The sequence below is a fragment of the Cuculus canorus genome, chromosome 27 (assembly GCF_017976375.1).
Source record: "Cuculus canorus isolate bCucCan1 chromosome 27, bCucCan1.pri, whole genome shotgun sequence".
Taxonomy (NCBI): Eukaryota; Metazoa; Chordata; class Aves; order Cuculiformes; family Cuculidae; genus Cuculus; species Cuculus canorus.
Window position 1 is genome coordinate 5,485,056 of NC_071427.1, and position 27,984 is coordinate 5,513,039.

General features: G+C 60.3%; 1 protein-coding gene across 5 annotated transcripts in view; it reads left to right on the forward strand.

Moving 5' to 3' along the window:
* The first annotated feature begins 250 nt into the window (after positions 1–250).
* The window catches only part of MAST3 (microtubule associated serine/threonine kinase 3), a 31,081-nt gene continuing 3,347 nt past the window's right edge, over positions 251–27,984 (forward strand). The window contains exons 1-23 of one of the 5 annotated variants that reach the window (XM_054050231.1): positions 251–307; positions 4,192–4,223; positions 5,566–5,718; positions 6,728–6,817; positions 17,034–17,122; positions 17,314–17,386; positions 18,172–18,192; positions 19,248–19,326; positions 20,312–20,469; positions 22,125–22,200; positions 22,577–22,786; positions 22,868–22,969; positions 23,500–23,632; positions 24,137–24,204; positions 24,594–24,679; positions 24,820–25,028; positions 25,348–25,486; positions 25,719–25,851; positions 25,962–26,127; positions 26,747–26,848; positions 27,110–27,232; positions 27,540–27,649; positions 27,792–27,937. In XM_054050231.1, the coding sequence (XP_053906206.1) occupies positions 269–307; positions 4,192–4,223; positions 5,566–5,718; positions 6,728–6,817; positions 17,034–17,122; positions 17,314–17,386; positions 18,172–18,192; positions 19,248–19,326; positions 20,312–20,469; positions 22,125–22,200; positions 22,577–22,786; positions 22,868–22,969; positions 23,500–23,632; positions 24,137–24,204; positions 24,594–24,679; positions 24,820–25,028; positions 25,348–25,486; positions 25,719–25,851; positions 25,962–26,127; positions 26,747–26,848; positions 27,110–27,232; positions 27,540–27,649; positions 27,792–27,937 (2,537 nt within the window). In that variant the 5' untranslated portion in view covers positions 251–268. Of the gene's footprint in view, positions 308–4,191; positions 4,224–5,389; positions 5,421–5,456; positions 5,719–6,727; positions 6,818–9,792; positions 9,923–12,120; positions 12,603–17,033; positions 17,123–17,313; positions 17,387–18,171; positions 18,193–19,247; positions 19,327–20,311; positions 20,470–22,124; positions 22,201–22,576; positions 22,787–22,867; positions 22,970–23,499; positions 23,633–24,136; positions 24,205–24,593; positions 24,680–24,819; positions 25,029–25,347; positions 25,487–25,718; positions 25,852–25,961; positions 26,128–26,746; positions 26,849–27,109; positions 27,233–27,539; positions 27,650–27,791; positions 27,938–27,984 lie in introns of those variants that run through there. The other 4 variants (XM_054050232.1, XM_054050230.1, XM_054050233.1 and 1 more) reach the window with 4 other exon arrangements.

The following is a 27,984-nucleotide window of genomic DNA, read 5'->3' on the forward strand; positions in this document are numbered from 1 at the left end:
GGGGGTGGGGGCAGGACCGGGAGCACCGGGAGGAGCTTGGGGGGGAGAAGGACCGGGAAGAGCTTGGGGGGGGGGGGGGGCAGGACCGGGAGCACCGGGAAGAGCTGGGAGGGGGCAGGACCGGGAGCACCGGGAGGAGCTAAGGGGGGGGGCAGGACCGGGAGGAGCTGGGGGGGGGGGGGGGGTGGGGGGGGCAGGACCGGGAGCACCGGGCGGAGCTGGCGGGGGGGGGGGGGCGGGCGCAGCGGGAGTCAGCGGGCGCAGCGGGATGGACGAGCCGAGCATCCTCCGGCGCCGGGGGCTGCAGGTGAGCCGGGAGAGGGTGCTGAGGGGGGGGGAGGGGGGGGGGTTGGGGGAGGGTCCGCGAGGGGTGAGTGTTTTGGGGTGAGAGGTGGGTGCTCTGAGTGAGGGTCTGTGAAGGGTGGGTGCTCTGGGTGAAGAGGGGGATGCTCTGAGTGAGGGTCTGCGAGGGGCGGGTGGGTTTGGGTGAGAAGTGGGTGTTTGGGGTGAGAGGTGGGTGCTCCGAGTGAGGGTCTGCGAGGGATGGGTGCTCTGGGCGAAGAGGCAGATGCTCTGAGCGAGGGTCTGCGAGGGGCAGGTGGTTTGGGGTGAGAGGTGGGCGTTTGGGGTGAGAAGTGAGTTTTTTGGGTGAGGGTCTGCGAGGGATGGGTGCTCTGGGTGAAGAGGTGGATGCTCGGGGTAAGGGTCTGCAACGGGTGGATGGTTTGGGGTGAGAAGTGAGGGTTTTGGGTGAGAGGTGGGTGCTCTGCGTGAGGGTCTGTAAGGGGCAGGTGGGTTTGGGTGAGAGGTGGGTGTTTCGGGTGAGAGGTGGGTGCTCTGAGTAAGGGTCTGCGAGGGATGGGTGCTCTGGGTGAGGATCTGCAAGGGGTGGGTGGGTTTGGATGAGAGGTGGGTGTTTGGGGTGAGCTGTGAGTGTTTTGGGCGAGAGGTGGGTGCTCTGAGGAAGGGTCTGCGAGGGATGGGTGCTCTGGGTGAAGAGGTGGATGCTCGGGGTGAGGGTCTGCGAGGGATGGGTGTCCTGGGTGAGGAGTGGGTATTTTGGGCGCCTTGGATGAGAGGTGGGCGTTACAAGTGAGGATCTGCAAGGGGTGGGTGCTCTGGGTGAGAGGTGGGCGCTCTGAGTGAGGGTCTGCAAGGGGTGGGCGTTTGAAGTGCAAGGTGGGTGCTCCAAGTGTGGGTCTGTGAGAGGTGGGTGCTCTGGGTGAGGGCGTGCGAGGGGTGGGTGCTTTGCGGGTAAGGTGGGTGCTGTGGGTGAGAAGGTGCTCTGTGTGTGTAAGAAGTGGGTGCTGTGAGCGGGCGTTGGGGGCTCTGGGTGTGTGCAAGAGGTGGGGGCTCTGGGTGATGGGTGCTGCGAGGGGGAGTTGGGTGCTCGGGGTGGGTGCTGTGTGCAGGAGGTGGGGGCTCCAGGCGCGTGGGTGCTGCGTGTGAGCAGCGTGTGACGCGTGGGACGGGACTGGGCACCGAGCGCTGACAGCAGGGCACGGGATGAGCCCCAGCCATGCTGGGGGGGTTCTGGAGAGGGGGCACCTGCTTGGATGGGGGCTCCCATGGGAGCGCCGCGGTCCCTCCAGCCAAGCGCATGATGCCAAACCACTGTGCCAGCGCCAATTTGCCCCTCTGAGTGGGCGCCCCCTCCATCGCCCTGTGTTCCAATGGGCTGAGGGGCACCCATCCTGCACCCAGCTCCCCACAGGGCCCCCAGCACCCACTGCTGTGCTGGAAGGGGTGATGCCCACAGCCCCTTGGCTCACAGAGCTGTGCACTGAGCCCGATTTTCCGTGTGCCATCCTGTGCCCCGTGCCCGTCCGTGGCACAGAGCTGCTTGGCGCGAGCTGTCTGGGCGGTTGGAGGGTGGCACGGTGCTGCCTTCATCCGAGCTGGCAGCTCCGCAGGGCGGCTGCGCTCCGCTGCACGCGCAACCCAGGAGCATCCCTGCTTGGGAGCTGCCTTCCCACGGATGCGGATGGATGGAGCCACGGCTGTGGGGCTCGGGGCTCTTGGCCGGGGGGTTTTGCTCCTGGCAGTGCCCACGTCGAGCCGCGCGCCTGCATCCCCGTGGCAGGAGGGTGGAAGGGGCTCCCACCAGGGAGCTGAGCCCAAAGCGATGAGCAGCGACGCCATCCCCGCTGCCATCCCCACGCGGATCAGCTGATGGTTAATCCTGGTTCTACCAGGACCTGCGGATGGGGGACTCATGGCGCTGGGTGGCTGCAGCGGGCACCCTGCAGGCGCTGCCGCTTGGGGGTCCCCAGGGCTCTTGGGGGTCCCCAGGGCTCTTGGGGGATGCTCTGGCTGTCCCAGCACTGCAGCGCAGCCGAAGACCCCCAACAGGAAGGGGTGTTGGGTGCTGTGGGACCTCTCTGCAATAAGGGGGGCTGTGCCATGGGGCGGGAGCGAGCCTGGGATGTGGGGGTGTCCGTCTTGCGTCCCTCTGTCCATCTGCACATGGCTGAGCACTAAAGCTGTCACCGTCACCCTTTGCTTGCGCTTCCGCTGCTTGAGGGCTGCTGGCACAGACCCGCGGGTGGGAGAGGGTCCAGGCTGGGGGGTGATGCTGGGGTGCTCCTGCTCTACGCCCCCCATTCCTCAGTCCAGCCCTGGCGTCACCCAGTGATGCTGGGTACACTGGGGTACCCACACCCGCCGCGGGCACCGGCACCCACGCCACCCCGCACGCCCGTGGGCCGCGGGTCTGCGAGTCCCTGTGCACCCAGCCGTGATGTCACCCGTTGCCATGGCAATACTGCTGCATCACTGCGTTGCAGCGCGCCCCCAATCCAGGGATTTCTGCAGAGGCCGCGTGGCGTGGGCAGCGGGATGGGGGTGTGGGCACCCCGAGCTGCTGCGAGCTCCACGCACAGCGGCAGCAGCTCCTGCCCGCGGGGAGGCCCACGGCCGCGTGGGGGATGTGGCTGAGCTGCTTAGGGGTCCAGGGCTTGTGGGCACCAGTGGTGGGCGCGGGATCAGGGCAGTGACGGGGCATCGGCACCGGTGATGGGAGTAGAATCAGGGCGATGATGGAGCGTTGGCACTGGGAGTAGGTGCAGGATTATGGTGGTGATGGGACATTGCCACTGGTGATGGGTGCAGGATCAGAGCGGTGATGGGGCACTGGTGATGGATGTAGGATCAGGGTGGTGATGGGGCACTGGTGATGGGCGCAGGATCAGGATGGTGATGGGGCACTGGTGGTGGGTGCAGGATCAGGATGGTGATGGGGCACTGGTGATGGGTGCAGGATCAGGATGGTGATGGGGCACTGGTGATGGATGCAGGATCAGGTGGTGATGGGGCACTGGTGATGGATGCAGGATCAGGGTGGTGATGGGGCACTGGTGATGGGTGCAGGATCAGGGTGGTGATGGGGCACTGGTGATGGGTGCAGGATCAGGGTGGTGATGGGGCACTGGTGATGGGTGCAGGATCAGGGTGGTGATGGGGCACTGGTGATGGGTGCAGGATCAGGTGGTGATGGGGCATTGGCACCAGCAGTGGGTGCAGGATGAGGGTGATGGCAGGTGGGCATGTGCACCCACCCTGTGTGCCAGCATCCCGTGATCTTCCAGGGCACGTGCCAGCCCATCCATGCTGTTCCCCTCGCAGCGTGCCGGTGGGATCTGTGTGTGTCTCCGGGGTGTGCCTGGTGGCACATTTGTGGCCACCGGCTCTGTACCAGAGCCAGCCGGTGCCCACCACGCTGGAAAGATGGTGTGGGGCATGGTTCCTGCCTGCACCACTACCTTTTGCCCGTGGCACTACCTGCGAACAAAAAGCATTTGCAAGAAATATTCCCAGTGGCCGTAAAAATAAACCTGGGAGGGGCTGCCAGCTGCTCCCGGGGGTCAAGGGGATGGGTGGGGGACACAGGACACAGCCAGCCCTCCGCTGCCTGCTCCTCCTGCTCCACCACTCTCATGTCCTCACTCTTGGGTTTGACCATGGGGCCACCAGCCCTGAGCACCTCGGAGGGAGGTGTCCCCTGGGTGGCAATTTGTCCCCTTCCCTTGGCCGCAGCAGAGCTGGGGCTCCCCAAGTCATCCTGCGGGGACACCGCGGTGCTGAGTGCCGGCTGCAGGGCTGTTGCTGGTGGGAAGTGGGGGTCCCATGCATGGGCACCCCCCAACGCCTGTGGCCGTGCTCTGACCCTGCTTCTCGCTGTTCTCGTTGCAGAAGGAGCTGAGCCTGCCGCGTCGAGGAAGAGCGTAAGTCCGCGTGCGGGGTCACCGGGGGGGGGTCACCGGGAGGGACGTGCTTGGGGACACGGCACCGGCACTGCGGGGACGGGCATGGCACTTGGGATGGGCATCGATGGCACCGGGACTTGTGGTGCCCGCATCTGGGGTGGCATCACCGTGTTCTCTGGTACTGGAGGGACCTGATTGCGTGTGTGCTGGTGTGTTCTAAGTGATACTGGGAGTGTACTGGGAGGGACTGGGGTGTGCTGTGCTCTGCTGCAGGTGTATCGGGGTGTTCTGGGATGTTCTAAGTGATACTAGGAGTGTACTGGGGGATACTGGGATGTGCTGCGGGTGTATTGAGGTGTTCTGGGGTGTTTTAAGCAATACTGGGATGTACTGGGTTCTGGTTGGAGGCTGTTGTGGAGCTCCACTGAGTGTTGAGATGTACTGGTTTTGCGCGTTTGGGGTGTGTTGGGCTGTATTGGGGCTGTTTCTGGGTGTTTCGGTGTGTTGTGGAGGTGACAGAGGGGGTCTTGGCGCTGTTGGGGGGTCACAGGGCTGTGAGCTGGCTCTGGTGGGGCTGTGCTGGAGCGGCACTGGGGCTGTACTGGGGCAGAGATGGCTCAGCACCGCCAGTGCCCTGGCACATCCCAGGAGCAGAAGGGCCTGGGGCTGTTCCGGACTGGGCCAGGCAGCCTTGAGTGTGCTGAGGGCCTGTGCTGTGCCATGCTGAACAGAGCCGAGCTAGGCCTAGCTGAGCTGAGCCTAGCTAAGCTGACCTGTGCCAAGCCGTACCATGGCAAGCCATGCCGAGGTGAACCAAGCTGAGCTGAGCCATGCTGAGTCTGAGCTGCACTGAGCCAAGCTGTACTGAGCCGTGTTGAGCTGTGCTGAGCCATGCTGAGCCGTGCTGAGCTGTGCTGAGCTGTGCTGAGCCATGCTGAGCTTTGCTGAGCAGAGCCGAGCTGAGCTGTACTGAGCCATGCTGAACCTGAGCTGCACCGAGCCGAGCTGAGCCATGTCGAGCTGAGCTGTGCTGACCATGAGCTGCACTGAGCCGTGCTGAGCCTGAACTGCACTGAGCCGTGCCGAGCTGTGCTGAGCTGAGCCGAGCTGTGCTGAGCTCTGCTGAGCTGTGCTGAGCTGTGCTGAGCCTGAACTGCACTGAGCCGAGCTGAGTGCAGCTGAGCCGAGCCATGCTGAGCTGTGCTAAGCTGAGCCGAGCCATGCTGAGCCGTGCTGAGCCTGAACTGCACTGAGCTCTGCTGAGCTGTGCTAAGCTTAGCCTGAACTGCACGGAGCCGAGCCGAGCTGAGCCGAGCTGTGTGCGCCGATCCGAGCCGAGCCGAGCCGCTCGGTGCCGCAGGGGCGGTCCCGGCCCCGGGCCGAGCAGGGACCCCGGGGGGAGCCGCCCAGCGCGGGGGCAGCCGGGGCGGCGGCGCCGGGAGCGCGGCGGGGAGGGCAGCGGCGGCATGAAGTCGCGGCGGGACCGGCTGAAGATCCCCTCGCTGACCTTGGAGTGAGTCGGGGCTGCGGGAGAGAGCGCCGGGACCGGCTCCGGGGGCGGGCGGCGGCGTCCCCGAGCGTCCCGATCCCCGAGCGTCCCGATCCCCGAGCGTCCCGATCCCCGAGCATCCCGATCCCCGAGCATCCCCGTCCCGCTGCGCCTCTGTCCTGCTGAATCCCTGTCCTGGAACATCCTTATTCCGGAGCATCCCTGTCCCGCTGTACCTCCATCCTGCTGCACCGCTGTCACAGAGCATCCCCATCCCTCTGCATCCCCATTCCAGACCATCCCTGTCCCGCTGCACCCTCATCCCAATCCATCCCCGTCCCGCCGCACCCCTATTCCAGAGCATTCCCATCCCACTGCATCCCCATCCTGCTGCACCCCCATTCTGGAGCATCCCCATCCCAATCTGTCTCCATCCCGCCGCACCCCTATTCCGGAGCATCCCCATCCCAATCTGTCTCCATCCCGCCGCACCCCTATTCCGGAGCATCCCCATCCCAATCTGTCTCCATCCCGCTGCACCCCTATTCCGGAGCATCCCCATCCCAATCTGTCTCCATCCCGCTGCACCCCTATTCCAGAGCACCCCCATCCTGCTGCACCCCTATTCCAGAGCACCCCCATCCCAATCCATCCCCACCCCGCTGGACCCCTATTCCAGAGCACCCCCATCCTAATCCATCCCCATTCCGCTGCACCCCCGCAGGTCCCAGCCTTTCCTCGTGCATCCACAGCCCCAGACCCCCCCAGTAACCCCCTCTGGCAGCACCACACCACCTGGTGTCTTCCCCCACCCCCCCAGCCTTAGATCCTACACTGTCCCTATTGTCCCCCCCCCAATCCCGCTCTGTCCCCCTCCCCTCTCCTGCCCCCCCCCAATCCCTTGTCCCCCAGCTCCAGCCCTTGTCCCCTCTGCCCTTGCCCCCCCCAGACTCCCCAGCCCAGCCGGGGGGCTGTGCCACCGGGGTGCCCGCTGGCACCCACTGACGCCGCGCTGGCACGTCTTGCCTTGCAGCTTGTCTCCGAGCAGCCAGAGCCCGACGCTGCTGAGCCCCTGCAGCCCCTGCAGCCCCTGCAGCCCCCTACTAACCCTGCACCCCTGGAGGTAAGACCCCCCCCAGACCCTCCCCAGGCACCGTGACCACCAGCTCTGGGAAAGGGGAGCAAGGAGAGCTGGAGATGGGGGCAGCGAGGTGGGTGCCCCCCACCAGGGATGCCCTGAGGAGCCCCCAAAGCAGTGCTGTCTTCTGCAGGGCATGTGGGACCCGGCTGGGGTCCATCCCCAGCCCCTCGCACCCCAAAATCCTATGGCTATGCCAGTGGGCTCCATCTCTGCTGCCAACGGGTCCATTCTGGGGAGTCCCGACGGGAATGCCGTGGCGGTGGCTGGAGCTCTGGCTCCAAGCATCCTTGTGGGAGTGAGGATGGCACCTTCATCCCACCCGGCAAACCTCCCTCACCGCCTTTTCTGCTCCCCTGAAGGGGCAGAAGAGCGAGGGGGCTGCTCTAGGGGGTGGGGGGTGCCCCCCACCCAAAATGCCAGAAGCCCCTTGCGGTGCCCTGGCGGGTGTTGCTGTCGTGGCGGCGAGTTCTCAGCCCTGGGGACGAGGTGCAGCGGGCACGCTGGCACCCGGCAGTCAACACCCGCGGTACAGCCCGCCTGGCACCCATGGGTGACACCGTCTGTCTGCTGGTGAGAGCCGCTGGTGCCGGGTAGCGACGCGGAGCTCCATTTGTTGCGGGTGGGCAGGAGCCAGGGTGCTGCCGGCACAGCGGGGTCGCTGCCCGCCACGAGCCCTGGTTGGCCACCACGAGCCCTGGTTGGCCACCGCTTGCCCAAAGCGACGTGGAAAAACGAGCGTGGCCATGCGGTTGCTCACGGGTTGGTTTTGGGGATGCTGACGGTATGGATGAGGATGCCCATCCGTGTGCCGGTGTCTCACCGGTGCTGGGCAGGAGGCGACGGGAAGCGCGGTGCTGCCAGGCTTCGTGTGCCCTTTGCCATGCTGAATCCCTGCCCAAAGCCATTGGCGCTGGGAATTCCAGCTGTGGCACTCACCGGATGCCACTCCAGAGCACTGGGAAGAGGGGGTGTCCCTGGGTGGGTGGGTGTCCCCAGGTCTTTGCTTGGGATCTCCTCGGCTGAACTGGAACGCTGGCGCGGGAGGGAGGGCGGGGGTTACGGGGCGCCTGGTGGGGTGCTGCCAGGTGGGTGCTCTCCGAGGAGGGTGTCCTGGGGGGGGTGAGGGTGCCATGAGGGGACCACTCCTCCCAAGGGAGAACCAGGCTTTGGGGCTGATTTGTACCCCCATAATGCACAAGCAGTGGATGCTGCATCTCCATGGTAACCCCGGCCCCATTGCCATGGTAATATTGACCCCATTTGGGGAGGGAGGGGGGCGCTGCCCCATCTCCATGGTAACCCTTTTCGGGGTGCTGCCCTGTTTCTGCAATAACCCTGTTCCCCCCATCCCTTCCCCCTTTTGGAGGGTGCTACTCCCATCTCCATGGCAACCTTGGGCCGTTTTTGGGGTGATACTCTGTCTCCATGGTAGCCCTGACCCCATTTTGGGGGGGGCTGCCCCATCCCTACAGTAACCCCAGCCCCATTTCGGGCTGCTCCCCTGTCTCCAAAGAAACCCCGACCGCATTTTGGGGTGATACCCCATCTCCATGGCAACCCAGGCCCCTTTTTGGGATGATACCCCATCTCCATGGTAATGTTTCGGGGTGCTCCCCTGTCTCCATGGCAACCCTGACCTCATTTTTGGGGGGGGTGTCCCCTGTCTCCATGGTAACCCCGGCCCCTTTTTGGGGTGCTCCCCCATCTCCAAGGAAACTTTGAGCCCCTTTTGGGGCGCTCCCCCATCTCCATGGTAACCCTGATCCCATTTCGGGGTGATACCCCATCTCCACGGTGACCCCAGCCCCGTTTTGGGGTTATACTCTGTCTCTATGGAAACCCTGACCCCATTTTGGGGGTCTACCCCGTCTCCAAGAAATCCTTGAGCCCCTTTTGGGGTGCTCCCCCATCTCCATGGTAACCTTGGCCCCGTTTTGGGGTGATCCCCCCGTCTCCATGGTAACCCCCCCATTTCAGGTTGATTCCCCCCATCTCCATGGTGACCCTGACCCTTTTTTTGGGGGTGATCCCCCCGTCTCCATGGTAACCCTGACCCTTTTTTAGTGTGATACCCCCATCTCCATGGTAACCCCCCCCATTTCGGGGTGATCCCCCCATCTCCATGGTAACCCCCCCATTTCGGGTTGATTCCCCCCATCTCCATGGTAACCCTTTTTTGGGGGTGATACCCCCATCTCCATGGTAACCCTTTTTGGGGGTGATCCCCCCATCTCCATGGTAACCCCCCCATTTCGGGTTGATTCCCCCCATCTCCATGGTGACCCTGACCCTTTTTTTGGGGGTGATACCCCCATCTCCATCGTAACCCCCCATTTCGGGGTTATCCTCCGTCTCCATGGTAACCCTGACCCTTTTTTGGGGTGTTCCCCCCATCTCCATGGTAACCCTTTTTTTGGGGGTGATCCCCCCATCTCCATGGTAACCCCTCCATTTCGGGTTGATTCCCCCCATCTCCATGGTGACCCTGACCCTTTTTTTGGGGGTGATCCCCCCATCTCCATCGTAACCCCCCATTTCGGGGTTATCCTCCGTCTCCATGGTAACCCTGACCCTTTTTTGGGGTGTTCCCCCCATCTCCATGGTAACCCTTTTTTTGGGGTGATCCCCCCCGTCTCCATGGTAACCCTGACCCTTTTTTGGGGTGTTCCCCCCATCTCCATGGTAACCCTTTTTTTGGGGTGATCCCCCCCGTCTCCATGGTAATCCTGACCCTTTTTGGGGGTGATACCCCCGTCTCCATGGTAACCCCCCATTTCGGGGTGATCCCCCCCATCTCCACGGTAACCCTTCCCCGTTTCGGGGCGCTCCCCCCCCCCCCGTCTCCATGGCAACCCGTCCCGGTCTCGGGGCTCTGCCCGGTCTCCCCGGTGACGGCGGCGGGCGGGGCGGGAGGCGGTGGCGGCGGCGGGAAGCGCGGCGGCGGCGGCGGCGGCGGCCCCGGTGGGAGCTGCCGGGAGGGGAGGGGGGGGAACCACCCGCCATGTCGGACCCGAGCTGCTGGGGAGCCGCCCCGCCCGGGTACCGGGGGCAGCGGGCGGCGGGAGCCCTGCTGCAGCGCTCCAAGAGGTGCGGGGCGCGGGGGGGCACCGGGAGGAGCGATTGGGGGGCGGGGGGGCTGCACTGGGAGGAGGGGGCACCGAGGGGAGGGGGGGAGCATCCCAGTGGAGCGCTCCAAGGGGTGCGGGGCACGGGGGGGGGCATCCCGGGGTGGGAGGGAGCATCCCGGTAGAAGTGGGGGAGCTGCACTGGGAGGAGGGGGCACCGGGGGGAGCATCCCGGGAGGGGGCACTGGAGGTGGGGGGGAGCATCCCAGTGGAGCGCTCCAAGAGGTGCGGGGCGCGGGGGGGCACCGGGAGGAGCGGGGGGGGGCTGCACTGGGAGGAGGGGGCACCGAGGGGAGAGGGGGAGCATCCCAGTGGAGCGCTCCAAGAGGTGCGGGACGCGGGGGGGCACCGGGAGGAGCGGGGGGTGGGGGGGCTGCACTGGGAGGAGGGGGCACCGAGGGGAGAGGGGGAGCATCCCAGTGGAGCGCTCCAAGAGGTGCGGGGGGGGGGGGGCCCCGGGAGGAGGGAAGCATCCCGAGACGAAGGAGGGTGGGCACCGGGAGTGGAAAGGGGGGGGCACTGGGGGGGCATCCCGGGGGAGGGAGCATCCTGGTGGAAGAGGGGGGGGGAGCATCCTGGGAGGAGGGGGCACCGGGGAGGGGGAGCATCCCGGTAGAAGTGGGGGGAGCTGCACTAAGAGGAGGGGGCACTGGGGGGGGGGGGAGCATCCCAGTGGAGCGCTCCAAGAGGTGCGGGGCACGGGGGGAGGGGGCACCGGGGGGGCATCCCGGGGTGGGAGGGAGGCACGGGGGAGGGAGCATTTGGGAGGGAGGAGGGGGTCACTGGGGGGGAGCATCCCGGGGGGGGGGGGGGGGGGCTGCACTGGGAGGAGGGGGTACAGGGGGGAGCATTTGAGAGGGAGGGGGCACCGGGGGAGGGAAGCATCCCAGGAGGAGGGGGGGGTACCGGGAGTGGAGAGGGGGGCACTGGGGAGAGCATTTGAGAGGGAGGGGGAGCATCCCAGTGGAGGGGGGGCGGCACTGGGGGAGAGGGGGCACTGGGGGGACCATCCCGAGGGGGGAGGCACAGCGAGGGGAGCATCCCAGTGGAAGGGGGGGGGCGTCCCAGGGGGAGGGAGGTACCTGGGGGAGCATTTTGGGGGGAGGGGTGGCTGCACTGGGAGGAGGGGGTGCACTGCGGTGGGAGGGGGGGATCTGCACTGGGAGAGGGGGTTGCACTGGGGGGGGGGGGGGAGCATCCTGGCGAGGGGGGGGGCTGTGCACTGGGATGAGCAGGGAGCATCCTGGGGGGGGGGACACACATGACTGTACACACCGGAGTGCATTTTGGGGGGGCTGCATCAGGGCTGGGGAGGGGGAATTGCTGCCCTGAGAGGGGAGACTGCACTGGAGTGAGGGGGGGGCTGTGCACCAGAGTGCATGGTTTGGGGGGGTGGGTGTTGCACTGTCGGGTACCCCAGAGTCTCTGGTTTTGGGGGGACTGTGCAATGGGGAGGCGCTCTGAGAGGTGTAGGGGGGGGTCTTTGTAGCAGGGCGGCGCTCTGGGGGGGGTGGTTTGAGGGGGGGCTGTGCACTGTGGGTGCCCCTTTTTGGAGGGTCAGTGCTGGGGTGCATCCTCCCAGCCCCAAGGCTGCTGGGATGGGGGGTACCCCAGGTTGTATCGTTTGGGGGTGTTGTTTGTCAGCCCAAGATGACAAACAGATGCAGAGTTTTGGGGGGTCACCGGGGGGGGGATGCAGAGTTTTAGGGTCCTGGGGCATTGGGGGATGCAGGTTTTTGGGTGCTGTGCACCAGCCCTGCAGGGGGGGGTGTTGGGTTCTTGGCAGCATGGGGCAAGTTTGGGGGGGTCTCTTGCATGGCCAAGGGGAGCCCCTGTGCCGAGGTGGGCACTGTGCCGGGTGGTGCCGTGTCCTGAGCCGGGGTGAGGGTCCCCTGGATGCCCAAAGTGATGGGATGGGACCAGTCCCTTGCAGCAGGACTATGGGGGGGGCGGGGGGCTATTGCATAAACGGGGGGCTCCGGGGGGGTACCCCAGCTCTCCTGCTAGGCTTGGCAAGGGCAGGATCTGTCCCCAAGGAGGGGACACCCCAAGAGGTGACAACCCAGGCATAAACCCCCCCATGGCTTTCTACCTAAAGGGGTTTGGGGCGGCGTAAGGGCAGAGATTCCCGTTGGGAACAGCTTCTCGTATTCCTTGGAGCGATGTGGTTGTTTGGAAACCCCAATGGGAGCAGCGAGGGTGGGTGAGGGGACCCCCTATTAACCCACCCCGTTAATACGGGGAAGGATACGATTAATATGGAGAAGAAAACACGTTGGGTGGGATATTCCAGCGCCGGGGGAGCGCTGGAATCGCAGCGATGATCTGGGAAGTCATCTCTTTCCAGTTGAGCGCGATGAGGCTCTAATTCTCCTGAAGGGCAAAGGAGAATTACTTCTTTAGTCCATATTCCTGGAATCCATGGGGAGAACAGGTGTGGCCTATTTTACAGCGACCATCTGATGTTATTTAGTGGGATTAAGAGGTCCGAGAGATCTTAATTTCCTGGGGTAGGGGTGGGGGATGTGAGGTGGCCAACGCGGCACAGGGCAGCCAGCGGCTCGGTCATCTCCTCCGTGGATGCCACCCGTGGCTGCTCACACCTCGCACGCAGCGGGAAAACGTGACGGGAGACGCAACAGGTACCGTTCCTTACCCGCTGCCGGGGAACGGCGGCGCGCAGGGCTGCGTCCCGGGGAAGCGGGGCGGTGGCTTTCGGCTGTTTTAATGCAGTGCCAACGATCGAGAAGCGTGGACGTGACTTGGTACGGGGCGAGGAGTTGGGAGTTTGCTCTCGGGAGGTGCCTCGAGCGTTGCTGGGTGCTTTGGGGTGGGTTAATAAGAGCACCCGGTTAATAAGAGCATCCGCAGCGGCAGGATTTTGGCTGGAGAGATGGGATGAGAGGGTTGGGGTTGTTCAGTCTGGAGAGGAGAAGGCTCCCAGGAGACCTTAGAGCAGCTTCCAGTGCCTGAAGGGGCTCCAGGAAAGCTGAGGAGGGGCTGTTCCCAAAGATTTGTGGTGACGGGATGAGGGGCAATGGGTGTAAACTGGAGAGGGGCAGAGTTAGACTGGACAGAAGGAGGAATTTCTTCCCTATGAGAGTGGTGATGCCCTGGAACAGATTGCCCAGAGCAGTGGTGCCCCATCCCTGGAGGGGTTCCAGGCCAGGTTGGATGGGGTTTGGAGCCCCTGATCCAGTGGGAGGTGTCCCTGCCCATGGCAGGGGTGGCACTGGATGTACCTTAAGGTCCCTTCCACCCCAAACTCTTCTATGCTTCTATGAATATCATGGAGAAATTTGAGGCCCTGCTCAGTTCGGCGGGTTTTGATGTTAAACACAGCAGTTTTTCCAGAACACGGTGATCCATGGCACTTCCTGGAATCTCTCGGCACATGAGAGCCATTCGGGGCTGTTCGGGGGAGATGGAAGAGATACGCAGTGATGGGGAGAAGGGAGCCCGGAATGCCAACGCGTGCTGTTGGTCACGCAGCCCGGAGCGGAGCCGCCCGCCTGCCCTTTGAGACGGCACCTGGTCCCTTATCAGCCCAGCCCTGCTCCACCTTACCCCACACCTCCGGCTTTCCGACTGGGCTTCACTCACTGGCGGTGCCGTTCTGACTCCTTCATTCCCCTGTTTGGGTTCTAACAGGTGCCCAGCACCGGTGGCATCTGACACCGTGCTCTACCGTGCCGGGCAGTGTTAGGGGTAAAGAGTGGGATGCTGCAGCCCCTCTGTGTGCTTCCCGGTGATGGTCCTGCCTATGGCCGGGTGGGTTGGCGTGGAACCTCGGTTTTGCATGTCCTGACACAGGCTGAGCGGAGAACGGATTGGGAGAAGCCCTGAGGAGAAGGACTTGGGGTGCTGGGGATGAGAAGCCCCATGGGAGGCGGCAACGAGTGCTCCCAGCCCAGAAACCAACCGTGTCCTGAGCTGCATCCGAAGCGGTGGGACCAGCAGGGTGAGGAGCACCTCCGTACGAGGCCAGACTGGAGAGTTGGGGTTGTTCAGCCTGGAGAAGAAAAGGCTCTGGGGAGACCTTAGAGCAGCTTCCAATATGGAAAGGAGCTCCAGGAAAGCTGGAGAGAGGCTCTTGATCACGGGGTGCAGGGATAGGACGAGGGCGAATGGTTTGGAGCTGAAAGAGGGGAGATTGAGGTGAGATCTTAGGAAGGAATGTTTTGCTGTGAGGGTGGGGAGGCCCTGGCCCAGGTTGCCCAGAGCAGTGGTGCTGCCCCATCCCTGGAGGGGTTCCAGGCCAGGTTGGATGGAGCCCCTGATCCAGTGGGAGGTGTCCCTGCCCATGGCAGGGGGTGGCACTGGATGGGCTTTGAGATCCCATCCAACCCAAACCATTCCATGATTCTGTGATTGACTCCTTGCCACCTAACGCTGCTCCCCCGGATCCCGGCAGAGCCATTTGCCCATTACAGACATCAGCGCTCGCTGCGCGGCTCCATCCTGCCCTTCCCACAGCTCCGAGGAGGCAGCCTGCAGGAAGCCGCCGGATTTTGCTCTGTCTGCTCATGGCCATCGTGGCCGTGCCGTGCCGAGGCCAAGTGCCGGCGCGGTGGGAGCTGCTGGTTCCTCCTCGCAGGCAGCCTCGGGTGACCCACGGTTGTGCTCCAGGCTTTGGGGTGGCACCGGCTGTCACACTCTTTCCGCATCCTTTGAAATAAGTGCTGGATGGCCGCAGCAGCTCGAGGCAGCGTGAGCGGTTCAGGGGATGCTGACGGCAATTTTCCACTCCATTTTTGGTGCCGAATGTGTAATTGGGTGATGGAGGCAGAGTGGGCAGCAGCCCTGGCTCCTGCCTTCAGGGCTCGGCGGCTCAGCTCTGCCCTGACGCTTGTTTCTAGCCTGAGGTTTCCGTGCCACCAAGGACGGGAACCAACTGGAGATGATGCATCAGGCAGAGGGGGGTTAACGTGGCGCAAGATGGTTGCGGGGCAGCGGGTGGAGCGCACGGAAACAGGAAACGTCTCGGTCTCCTTCTGTGTCACCGTGACTGGAACTTGCTCTGTTTAAAGGTTTGTTTTCACTTCCAAAATGAAACCTCCCGAGCTGGGAGCGAGCGAGAACCTCATCCCTGGGATGTCCCGCGCCCTCGCCAGGCAGGGATGCACGTGCACCCCAGTCCTCATGGCGTGACCAAAACAGCAAAGCTAATTGCTTTCTGCAGCCCTCGTGGCTAATAAACCTCTGTTTGCGCCGCTCTGGTTGGCAGAGCAGCTTTGCTGGCTGTGCCTCAGTTTCCCATCCGGCACGCCGAGCCGGCAGCGGCAAGAAGCTGTGGTTTGCTCTTGCTCCTGGGCGGGTGCCAAGCTGTGGGTTTGCAGCTGTGGGTGCTGCAATTGACGTTCGGGCTGTGTTTAAGCAAGGAAAGCAGACGGAGGGGCCTGGCAGGGGTGAATGGTAAAGTGGAGGAGGTTTCTGCCTCCCTCCTGGCATAGCAGCTCGGGCTTCAAACCCTCCAAAGCTGCTGCAGCTCTGGGTGAGCGCAGGGCAGTGGGGGGGTGCGTGCCCCAGAGGGTCCCCGGGAACCCTCAGTGCAGCTGCCAGATGAGAGTTTGGGGGGTTCCAAAGAGCATCCCTGCCTACCAGCTTGGCTGAGAGGTTCAGCCTCGAGCAGAAGAGTTGAGGCTTCTGGTTTTAGGAGAGGAGGAGTGGGAGAAGCCCCGCAGAGGAGGAGATGCCTGGCATCGCGTGCAGAGTTCTGACCACACGTGCGGAGTTCTGACCACGCATCACCGGCGCTGGCCGTGCAGCAGTGCCGTGTGCATCCGACCAGAGGGACAGCACGTTGTGAAACGCTGTTCTTCACACCCCAGATACCGCATTGGCCCTTTGCTTCTGGCTTTGGGGAGAATCCCTTCCCCCTGGGTTCATCCTCTGGATCTTGCGGGTGTGTCTGGCTGTGGGGTGATGTGAAATGCTGTCCTTTAATTGGTGACATCCGCGCAGGTTCCTGTTCCCGGCCTGGCAAGGAAATTCGGCATTGCTTGTGCAGAATTTGCAGCATGAGGAAGCGCAGAGGAAGGAGAAGGTTGTCCTCGTGCTGGCACGCCAGCTAGCACAGCTCCTGCTCTGTCTTGTGGATGTTTGCAGCTCCCTCTCTGCAGGGTGAAAGAGAACCCCATTGAGCCCCGTGTATTCCAAATGGGGTTGAAATGAGCTGCGTACAGCATCCTTGCAGGCACGGTGGGCTTTTCCAGGCTGGGCTGTGCTTGCCAGGCAGCCTTCAGCTTAGGGCTTGAAGAAGGGCTGAATGGAAAGGAGATACGAAATCCCTGCAAGAGCAATTGAGATCTTGTGAGCTGGGAACGGAGCTGGTGATGTGGAGACCCGGTGCTCGTGTTCATGTCCTTTCAGAGGAGCTCTGCAGCACTGGGATGGGGGTCTCAGGGTGTTTGGGGTCTCACGGTGTCGACACCATCGGCGTGGAACCCACACGTGGTGCTGCTCTTTGCCCTGGCACCGGCACACATGGGCTCCTCCTGCCGCGCGGCCGAGCCGGAGCTCTGCCAGGGCATCACGCTGGTGCCAGGCGTGGACAGGCACAGCCGGGCAGAGCAGAGGGGATGGGGATGCTGCAGCGCTGGCGGAGGCAGCGGGGTTCTCTCTGGGCTTGGGAACAGCCGAGCGGCCGTGGTTAGTGACACGGGAGTTGGGGACCAACAGGAGCACCACCAAATATAAGGAGCTTTAGAGGGACTGGACGTTTTCCATGTGATGGAGCAGGTCGGGTTGCAGCTTGAAGCCGCTTGGCATTTCCATCACTTCCTCCTTCTACATCCCTTTTTCTATTCCTGCCCTCGGCTCCTTGCCCTGGGGGCTGCCTGCCTCTGTCCTTCCCAGCAAGCAAAACTAGAAGTGGGGCTTTGACGAGACAGTTTGGCTTTAAAAATAACCCGGTCAGCCCGTCTCCGGCAGCGCTGACCCGGGGACGGCTCATCGTCATCTGTGGCAGATCCGGAATCGATGGGGTGATGGCAGCCGTGTCCTCTGGCACAGGGCATCGCATGCCAGCAGCCTTTCCTTCCCGGAATTAACCCTTTTATTCTCTTCCCCAGTTGCCGAAGCAGCAATAGGAAGAGTTTAGTGGTGGGCACCCCCTCTCCGACGCTCTCGCGGCCTCTCTCCCCGCTCTCCGTGCCGACAGGTAAAAGATAGCCCAGAGGGACGGGCTGAGAATCTCCCAAATCGCCCGAATCTTTAGGAGGGTGTTAGCAGCAGCAGGCTGGTTCCTGCCCGTGGGTGCCTTTTCCAGGAGGGAATCGCTTGGGAAATGATTTACACCCTCTTTTCCCTGGGCATCGTATCGGGGTGACTTTTCTCCTTCTTTGCCCACAGCCGGGAGCAGCCCCTTGGACAGCCCCCGGAACTTCTCTGCCAGCACCTCCATCAACTTCCCCTTCGCCCGCAGGTGAGCTCCTGCCCCCCTCCCAGTAATATTCAGTTTTAATTATAATTCCCCAGCTGGAACTGTTCGCAGCCCAGAAACCAACCATGTCCTGGGCTGCACCCAGAGCAGCGTGGCCAGCAGGGAGGGAGGGGATTCTGCCCCTCTGCTCCTCTCTGGGGAGACCTCAGCTGGAGGATTGGGTCCAGTTCTGGAATCCTCAGCATAAGAAGGAGATGGAGCTGTTGGAACGGGTCCAGAGGAGGCTACAAGGGTGATCCGAGGGCTGAAGCACCTCCTGTACGAGGACAGGCTGAGAGTTGGGGTTGTTCAGCCTGGAGAGGAGAAGGCTCTGAGGAGACCTTAGAGCAGCTTCCAGTGCCTGAAGGGGCTCCAGGAAAGCTGAGGAGGGGCTGTTCCCAAAGGTTTGTGGTGACAGGACGAGGGGCAATGGGGATAAACTGGAGAGGGGCAGAGTTAGACTGGACAGAATGAGGAATTTCTTCCCTATGACAGTGGGGAGGCCCTGGCCCAGGTTGCCCAGAGCAGCGGTGGCTGCCCCATCCCTGGAGGGGTTCCAGGCCAGGTTGGATGGGGCTTGGAGCCCCTGATCCAGTGGGAGGTGTCCCTGCCCATGGCAGGGGGTGGCACTGGATGGGCTTTGAGGTCCCTTCCAACCCAAACTCTTCTATGATTCTATGACTCTATGTTCTGTTGATCTCAAATTATTTGTTTTGATTTGTTTTGCTCTTTTTCTCCCCAATTTTTGCCCTGGTGGTGTTCCCTCTGCTGTGACCGCTGCCTCCCAGCCATGCTCCTCGGACTGACAGGCGAGTACCGGCCACAGGCTGGACTTGTATTTGGGGGATTCATCTGCTCAGCATCACCACAGCCCTGCTTTGTGTGCATCCCCAGGCAGGGGATTTTGCTCTAGGACTGGGCTCCCTCAGCTCCAGGAGCAGAAATGTCCCTCTTCCCATCACATCATCTCCGGCCACGAGCTCAGATCCGCTCCAAGCGCTCCCAATGGATGCTCAGTGCATTCTGGGGATGGATGCTTGGCTGAGTCCCTGCAGAGGCAGATCTTGCTGCATCCCCTCCCCAGCCCTCGCTGATGCCAAAATCCTGTTTAACTAATTAATTAATTGCACACATGGGGCCGGACGGCTCCTTTTAACCCATCGATCGTCACATGGAAAACAGCTAGAGGCTTGCGGATGTCTTTCATGCTCGTAACAGATTGAAAAGCCAAACTGCAGGGCTGGGGGTTTGCGAGCCTGCCGGCAACGAGGGCACACAGTGACACCGGTGCCGGATCCGGCACTCTGCCAGCTCCAGTCGTCCTTGGCCCCGCACAGGAAACGGCGTCAGGAGGTGAAGGGCTTCGTCTTGACCTGGACATTGCCCTATCCATTTAGAAAGGTCTCCAAGAGGAAGCATTCGCCTCCGTATGAGCCGTTGCCTTCCTGTTTATAAGCAGGCTCTGCTCCGCGGCGCCTGTTGTCTCAGGATGAGCCTTTAGAAACCCTGATTTCTCATAGAACAAAATCCCAGAAGGCTCAATTTCACTCTGGTTAAAAATGACGCTCTCGCAGGGTTGGGGTTTTTGTTCCATCTGAAGTAGATTCAGCAGAGCCCCAGCACTGCCCCTTTGCAGAGACCCTGCTCGCTGTCCTGTGATCACCAGCATTGCAAAACCATCCATGTCACCTACAAACCCCTCTTAGTTCACCCAATTTCAGTCCATTCTGAAAAGAGGCTTCAGGGCTTTATTATTCAAACCAAACCTGCATCCTCTTCCTCCCCCTTGTTGGTCTGACGTTATTTATTTGCATTTAGATGTTGTTTTTTCCCCTGTGTGTAATTGGTACGTTTGCCCTCGTAGGACTGATGGCAGAAGGTGGTCACTGGCTTCGCTACCCTCCTCTGGCTATGGGACCAACACCCCCAGCTCCACTGTCTCGGTAAGGTTTGCTTTCTCATGGCAGCAGACAAGAAGAACCCAACCCCGCTCAATTTTTGGTGAAATGCCTCCTGGGCACCATGGCGTTAGTTCCCAGGCAGCCCCTCTGTTCCCGGAGGACCACGTGCATCGTGCTTTCCAAATGGGCTTTTAAGAAACCCCACAGCTTACAGCATCCCTGGGCATTACAGCATCCCATCTCCAAGCGTTACAGCATCCTTAAGAGTTACTGCATCCCATCCCCGGGCGTTACAGCAGCCTTAGGAGTATTGCATCCCATCCCTGGGGGCTACAGCATCCTTAGGGGTTATTGCATCCCATCCCTGGGGGTTACAGCATCCTTAGGGGTTAAAGCATCCCGTCCCTGGGGGTTACAGCATCCTTAGGGGTTAAAGCATCCCGTCCCTGGGGGCTACAGCATCCTTAAGGATTACTGCATCCCATCCCTGGGGGCTACAGCATCCCTGGAATTTACAATGTCCCATCCCTGGGGGCTACAGCATCCTTAAGGGTTACTGCGTCCCATCCTTGGGGGTTATAGCATCCTTAAGGGTTACTGCATCCCATCCCTGGGGGCTACAGCATCCTTAGGGGTTATTGCATCCCATCCCTGGGGGCTACAGCATCCTTGGGGGTTACAGCATCCCTGTGTGTCACAGGCCGAGTGTGTATGGGGCACATCCCAATGATGCACGGGAATGGCCAGGCAGGAGCCACCGAGGATGCTGCGGCTATAAGGGATGGGGGGTCAGCAGAGCCAGGCTGAGTGGGAGGTTTGGGGTGGGAGTGGGCAGCACAGACCTCCCTGGGCTGGCCTTGCTATCCACATTTCATGTTACCAAGTGCAGACTGTGTTCCTTGTCAGTGTTTCCACCCTCCTAAGAGGCCCTGAGGAATCTTTTCGTCATGGGCTTGCTGGTTTCCACCCTGCTGCTGAGGCGCTTGGATCCATCTCCTGATCCCCTTGCATCTCTCTCTCTTTCCAGTCATCTTCGTCCTCCCAGGAGCGCCTACACCAGCTGCCGTACCAACCCACCCCCGACGAGCTCCACTTCCTTTCTAAGCATTTCCGCAGTACGGAGAGCGTCACGGACGAGGAGGGGCGGCACTCGCCCTGCCTGCGCCCACGATCCAGGAGCCTCAGGTACGGCACCAGCTGTGCGGAGCACCCACGGCGCTCCTGGACGATGCACTGGGTGATGTGCCGGCATCCTCTGCCCTCTCGTGAGCTGTTCCTGGGATATCCTGGTCCTGCTAAGTTCACCCCAAGGAGTTGACCCCAAGGGGTTTTTTTGCTTGCAGGGAAGTGGAGAAGCTATGGCTTGAGGTTGTAGATGCCTCATCCCTGGAATATTCAAGGTCAGGTTGGACAGGGCTGTGAGCAACCCCATCGAGTTAAAGCTGTCCCTGCCTATGGTAGGGAGATGGACTTAGATGACCTTTAAAGGTCCCTTTCACCCTGAACTATTCCATGAGCCTATGATTCTATGATCCTAAGCTCTATGATTTTGAGTGTTAGGGTCTGGTTCTTTAGCATCTTCTCAGCTGTTGGGATGTGGCATTGCTCTCCTGGCAGCAGGCGACACCCGAGAGCAAAGTTTCCTAGGGCTGAGGCTGGAGAAAGTGGGATTTGTTCCAAAATGGTTGGTTTGCAGCTTCTTGCTTAATTATCTCAAAGGTTTTGGTGGAGAGGAGGGCACCACTGAGCAGAAGCCCAAGCGTTGGCCATCCTTGCAGGGCACAGCTGGGCGGCTGTTGCCCTGACGTACCATTAGAAGGTTAAAAATCCCGCGTCTGGGCTCGAGTCAGGAAACATCACCTGTGATCGCAGGGGCTGAGCATCAGCCTGGCCTTCACCTCTGCAAAAAAGCCGACAGACAGACGTTTGTGGGCTGCAGAGAGGAAAATCTGGGCAGAACGTCAAGCCAGTGGCCATAGAGCCATGCGGGACGACCTTACAGACCTTCCAAGCCCTGTGATGCCGCTCCAGGACCACGTCCCACACAAGGAGATGGTCATCTTTCCACTTGTCCATCACCAGGAGCTTGTGCTTCTTGCAGAGATGTTTGCATTAAATCCTCTTTTCCTTGTGGAAAAGCTCCCGAGCCTCTCGGCACCCAAGGCAAAGCCACAGCCCTGCATGTTGCTCGCTGAAGTTTCATTAAAATGAGATTAATTATCTGACAGGGTTTTGCAGGTGGCGAGGTTTTCACCGAGGAGGTGCCGGATCTGTGGTTGGCACGGCAAGGCAAAGGCTGAGCTGGGGCTGGGTTTTAATCACGACGTTTATTAAATAGTGGTTAATGAGTTGCTGGCTGCTCCTGCGCCGTGCTTTGCATGACAGGATCACCTGGGAGAGGCAGCGTTGGGTGAGGGTAGGAGAGAAGCCTTGTTTGATGAAGGTCCTTGCGTCCACCACGGGTTTTCTTTGCTGGTGAGCTGCAAAAAGGGCAGCGCTGGGGAGAAACTGTGGCATCCAAAGGAAGGAAAGGATGAGTTCTCTCTTCAAAGTCAAGTGACTGATGCACCAACCCCTCAGCTCTGGATTTTTAAGTGACTTGAGTTTGGAGACCTGGGTTTGTCTCCAAACAGGTCCCAGGGACCTCCAGATCCATGCAGGGTGGGGAGGATGCTGCTGGAGGTGCTGGCCAAAGGGCAGTGGCTCCACTCGGATGAGCTTCAACGGCTTGGATTTGGGAATTAGGAGGAAGGAACAAGTTGTTCGCCCAGGGTGGTAGCTATTTACATAGATGTAAATGACGTGGACCTCATAACACAACTGATTTCCTCCCTCCGCAGCCCTGGACGGACGGGTGGAACGTTTGATAACGAGGTTGTGATGATGAACCATGTCTACAAGGAGCGGTTCCCGAAGGTAAACGCCAGGACTGGGGAGGACCATGGTTAGTCCCTCCGTGACATCCTGACAGTATCTTCTCCAAAACAACCTCTTCTTCATGCCGGAATGTGGAATGCATGGTTAGATACTGGGGAGGGATGTGAAGGACACTGGAAACATGGTATCGAACGAGTGACACCGGGTCCTGTGGGTCTGCATCATCATGCATGCAGGCAATGGGCTCTGGAGACTCTGGTGGAGCTTATCCAGCCTGCTGGAAACTGCTCCCAGATTGGGCTATGATGGATATTGGAGCGGCAGGAGGTGGCAGCATGAGATCTTGGCTGCCCAAACCCAATGCGTGGTATGGGGACACATGTTCCTCGGCATCATCATCCATTCTGCCTTGCAGGCCACAGCCCAGATGGAAGAGCGTCTGCAGGACACCATCACAAACTTCTGTCCAAGTAGCACTCTGCCCCTGGCAGATGGGGTGCTGGGCTTCATCCACCACCAGATCATTGAGCTGGCCCGCGACTGCCTGGCAAAGTCCCAGGGAGCCCTCATCACCTCCCGCTACTTCATGGAGCTGCAGGAGAAACTGGAGAAGATGCTCCGAGATGTGAGTATAGGGAAGTTCCCTGCCTGGTCTCATCTCCTGAGGGCACTGGTAGACACCTGGTCTCTGTCTCCTTTCCGGCAGGCTCAGGAGCGTTCGGAGAGTGAGGAGGTGAAGTTCATTGACCAACTAGTGAGAAAGCTGCTGATCATCATCTCCCGTCCTGCTCGCCTTCTGGAGTGCCTGGTAAGACACGGCAGCTCCTGGTGTGTCTTGTCTTTCACGGCTTGCACCTACCCATGGATGTGGACCACAAAAGGCAAGGCATCTTATCACCACCTTGCCTGGTCTTCCATGGGAACTGCTGCTCCTCACCAACCTGGCCAGGCTGCAGGAAGGAGCTAAGACCGTTCCTACCATTAAAGCCTTTTCTTGGAGAGGAGAAGTTGGGTTTTCCTCACAGAGCAGGGATGTGTGAGCTTCTTAGCAAGCTTCCTCATCTATTTTTGGGGTTTGGTTTTTTTTTTTTCAGTGAATTTCTAAAGTGTTTGTGTTTGTGCTGTGGTTCCTGGAGCTGAAAGAAGGAGCTCAGAGAACTTTATTTTTTCCCATCGATGCTTTACACTGGAAACAGTGCAGGAACGACGGTAGAAACAGGAGCAGAGCTCTTAGCTTTCTCCAGAACCTGTCCTCAATTACAGGTGTCACCCTCAAAGCTTAGAAGAAAGGCTTGACTTTGCAAAGTCTTGCTCCTCAACTTGGTTCTCCCCATCCAGGAGTTTGACCCGGAGGAATTTTACCATCTCCTAGAAGCTGCAGAAGGCCACGCCAAAGTTGGCCAAGGAATAAAGACCGATATTCCACGATACATCATCAGCCAACTGGGGCTGGTCAAGGACCCACTGGAGGGTAGGGAAGCGCTTGGGTTGGTGGCCCTGAGGTCTGCAGTGGGATGTGGACTCCCAGTTTGGCCACTGACGAGCTTGAACGGGCACTGGGAGGTGGCAGGGGGACCAGCAGGACTGAGCTGTTGTCATTGGGTGGGTCACAGCAGGACCAGGACAGTGTCCAGATCTCCTGGCCAGTCCCACCTCCTCATTATTGCTTCCAACACGTTCAGAAAAGCAGATTAAGCTCAAGAACGCTTAATCCATAGGAAGCCATGGCCTTGGGGGGGAAGCATAATCCCCAAAGAGCACAGGAATGACTATGGAAAAAAGAATTATATAAACGTTTAACCTCGTGTTGAACCTCTTAACGCCATGACCTGAATTTCTCCATGCAATGGCTTGAACAAAGTGTGTGGCTAAATCCCCCAGGAGCTCCGAGGTTGGAGGGAGAGTGGTTAATGAGGGGTAATTCTGGGTGGGGGTTGAACTTGGAGAAGGTGAAAACCATCCCTGTCTTCTCTAGAAATGGTCCAGATGGATCACTTTGACAGCGGGAACACCATCACGCCGGAGAACGATGATGCCTGTGAGGTGAGCACAGTCCTACCTGTGTGTCCCACCTGCTGCCTCCGGCTTTGTCCTGCCTCACTCTGCACCGAAGCTCCTTGCAGCAGCCCCTCTGCTGTCTTAGGCTGGGAGACGTTTGTTCGGGTTGTCCCCAAGGGTGACTGCTGTGTTCGGGTGCAATATCTCCTAGTCCTTCATCTGTCTTCTTCTGTGGACGGATCTCAGAATGGGCTCTTGATATGCAGAGCATCTTGGTTTTCTGCTTTGGGGTCTGTGGCTGGAGAGGGCTCAGGGAGGGATGTCCTCTGGCAGTGAGGAACACTTGGAGGTGATACGTGATGGGGCTCAGTGAATGCCTGCCTACACTCAGCACCGGAGCAGGTGAAAATGTTAAAAATCTTCTCTATCTTCAGAGCCAGTCTTCAGCCCCCGTTCCTCGGAGGAAGCCCTGCGAGGGAGACTTTGAGACTATCAAGCTGATCAGCAACGGGGCTTATGGGTGAGTTGGGAGGTTCCTATGCTTGTCTCCATCTGTAAACACCTCTGAAGTCCTCCCTGTCCAAGCCCCACGGTGCTGCATGGTCAGTCTTGGTGGCTGGAGGACTTGTTTTGAGGTCCAGCCGTTTTGCTCTCTCCTAGGGCTGTGTATCTGGTGAGGCACAGGGAGACGCGGCAACGCTTCGCCTTGAAGAAAATCAACAAGCAGAACCTGATCTTGAGGAACCAGATCCAGCAAGTGTTTGTGGAGAGAGACATCCTCACCTTCGCAGAGAACCCCTTCGTGGTCAGCATGTTCTGCTCCTTTGAGACGAAGCGACACCTCTGCATGGTGATGGAGTATGTGGAAGGTGAGAACAGGAGTTGAAGCTGGAAGGAGGGAGGAAATATCAGTTTCTGAGCATCAAGGGCACCACCTGGGCATCTCCAGGGAGTGTAGGGAAGGTTGAGGAGATGCTTTGGTGATCCTGAGTCTCACCTTGATGAAGGCAGTGGCCACGCTCACCTAGGAGAGCGTTTGTGCTCCATGCCCAGGGGTCTGTGCTGCTCTGAGGAGGAATGGGAGAGTCTGTCTGGGAGCCTGCTTGGTTGGAGAGGCAGCGTAGCCCACCCGGTGACCTCTCTGCCTTCTCTGAGACCCCATGCTCAGGAGGACCTGTGTCCCCACAGGGGGGGATTGTGCCACTTTGCTGAAGAACATGGGCCCGCTGCCAGTCGACATGGCGAAGATGTACTTTGCCGAGACTGTCCTCGCGCTGGAGTATCTCCACAATTATGGCATCGTCCACCGAGACCTCAAGCCCGACAAGTGAGGACGTGGGTCAGATCTGAGCAAGGATGGGGTTGGATTTGGATGGGGAAGGGAGACGGACTGATCCAAGCCAAGAGGACAAGGCAGAATGAGGTCATGGGTTTTGGTGCTCAAGAGACTTAGTTCTGTGCTGCTGCATGAGACCAGAAGTCTTGGGGTCTGGCTGGTCCTGCTCAACTCTCCACAGAACCAAACAGCATTTTCGTGGGGTGTCTGTCTTCTCTTGCAGTTTGCTCATCACTTCCATGGGCCACATAAAGCTGACAGACTTCGGTCTGTCAAAGATCGGCTTGATGAACATGACCACAAACCTCTACGAAGGGCACATGGAGAAGGACACTCGGGAGTTCATGGATAAGCAGGTACGACATCCTGCCCCACTTGGCCAATCTGCCATCGCTGGGGGCCGGGATGACCTCAGGACTTGTTGCAAAGATCATTGCAGAGGTGTCAGCCGCTGCTTCCCACGCAGGTGTGTGGCACTCCAGAGTACATCGCCCCAGAAGTCATCCTCATACAGGGCTATGGGAAGCCCGTTGACTGGTGGGCCATGGGCATTATCCTCTACGAGTTCCTGGTGGGCTGTGTCCCCTTCTTCGGAGACACCCCTGAGGAGCTCTTTGGGCAGGTTATCAGTGGTGAGTGTCAGTGGCAATTTTTCTCTTCAGTTCGCTCTTCCCAACAATCATCTTTAACATGTGGAGCTTCATTCCTTCATTTCATATTCAAGTTGAACAGCAAGGAGGCTCCTCAAGCTTTGATTTCCCATTTTGGGAGGATCATAGAATCATAGAATGGTTGGGGACGTCCAAGCCCATCCACTTCCACCCCCTGCCATGGGCAGGGACACCTCCCACTGGATCAGGGGCTCCAAGCCCCATCCAACCTGGCCTGGAACCCCTCCAGGGATGGGGCAGCCACCACTGCTCTGGGCACCCTGGGCCAGGGCCTCCCCACCCTCACAGCAAAACATTTCTGCCTAAGATCTCATCTCAATCTCCCCTCTTTCAGCTCAAAACCATTCCCCCTCCTCCTCTCCCTGCACTCCCTGATCCAGAGCCCCTCTCCAGCTTTCCTGGAGCCCCTTTCCATACTGGAAGCTGCTCTGAGGTCTCACCGTGCTTTCATCTGCTGTAGTTTCTGGGGGACTTTCCTCTTGCCCAGAAGTGACTTCTCCCATGACCTCACATCGCCCCAGCCCTCATCCTGTCCAAGCTGTTCCAGCCACTCCAAACTCCTCTTCCTTTTTCCTTTCAGATGAAATTATGTGGCCGGAAGGGGATGAGGCTCTTCCCACGGACGCCCAGGACCTCATCACGCGGTTGCTGCGACAGTGTCCCCTGGAGCGCTTGGGCACCGGTACGCATGGCAGACCCTGCTCAGTGCTCGGGGAGGGACCTGGCACCCCGATTCGGATCAAACTTGCGTGGCACTAACACCAAAGCGTGTCCTGCTACGCTGGGGACGCTTGGAGGAGGTCCCTGCTCAGGGTTCACCCTGGGAAGGCAGCACAGGGCTCCGGTCCATCCTGGTTTAAATCATGGAGGAAAGACCGAGTTGGGAGTGGGACCGTTCTGGATCCTACCCCGTGCCCCCTGACGTGGTTTCTGTGCCTGGCAGGGGGAGCACACGAGGTGAAACATCATTCCTTCTTCCTCCACCTGGACTGGAACGGGCTGCTGCGGCAGAAGGCAGAGTTCATCCCCCAGCTGGAGTCAGAAGACGACACCAGCTACTTCGACAGTGAGGCCAAATCCACGCCCTTTCTCCCCCTCTGCCAATCCGTTATCCCAGCTGGGCACTGGATGCTCCTGCAGGAGATGAGAATCTCCTGGGTGAACTTGGTTGCTTTACAACCCAAGTCACAAACCAGACGCGATCCTGCCCGCGGGCAGCTCAGCCTTAACAAAAGCCCTACTTTCTCCCTCCAAAGTTCTCCTGGGATTTGGGACCAGGCTGTCAGCTGCAATACAGCCTCCCCACGGAGCAGGTCCTCCCGGGGAGCTGTGGGCGGACGGGACACGAGTGACAGCCCTGCTCTTGCTTTCAGCTCGCTCTGAGCGGTACCGCCACTTGGATTCAGAAGATGAAGAAACCAACGATGAGGAATCGTCTGTGGAGATCGGGCAGTTCTCCTCCTGCTCCCATCGCTTCAGCAAGGTGCTCCAACCCCTCCTTCGGCATCTGAAACAACGGGCGCTGCAGCTGGCAGGGTTGTGCCCAGCATCGGTGTCCTGGCGGATGCCGGAGCACCTAGATTCCTGAATTTCTTGTCCTTGCTGACGGCTCTTCTCCTCCTCAGGTCTACAGCAGCTCCGAATTCCTGGCAGCCCACTCCAACCTCAGCCTCTCATCCTCTGATCAAAGTCACAGCGAGGACAAAGAGGAGCGGTGGGACAGGCACTCGGGAGACGAGGACAGGAACCGGTTGGCAGGCACGGAGCCGCGGTGCGTGGGGAGATGGGGGATGCAATGCTCGTGTGGGTTTGTGCCGG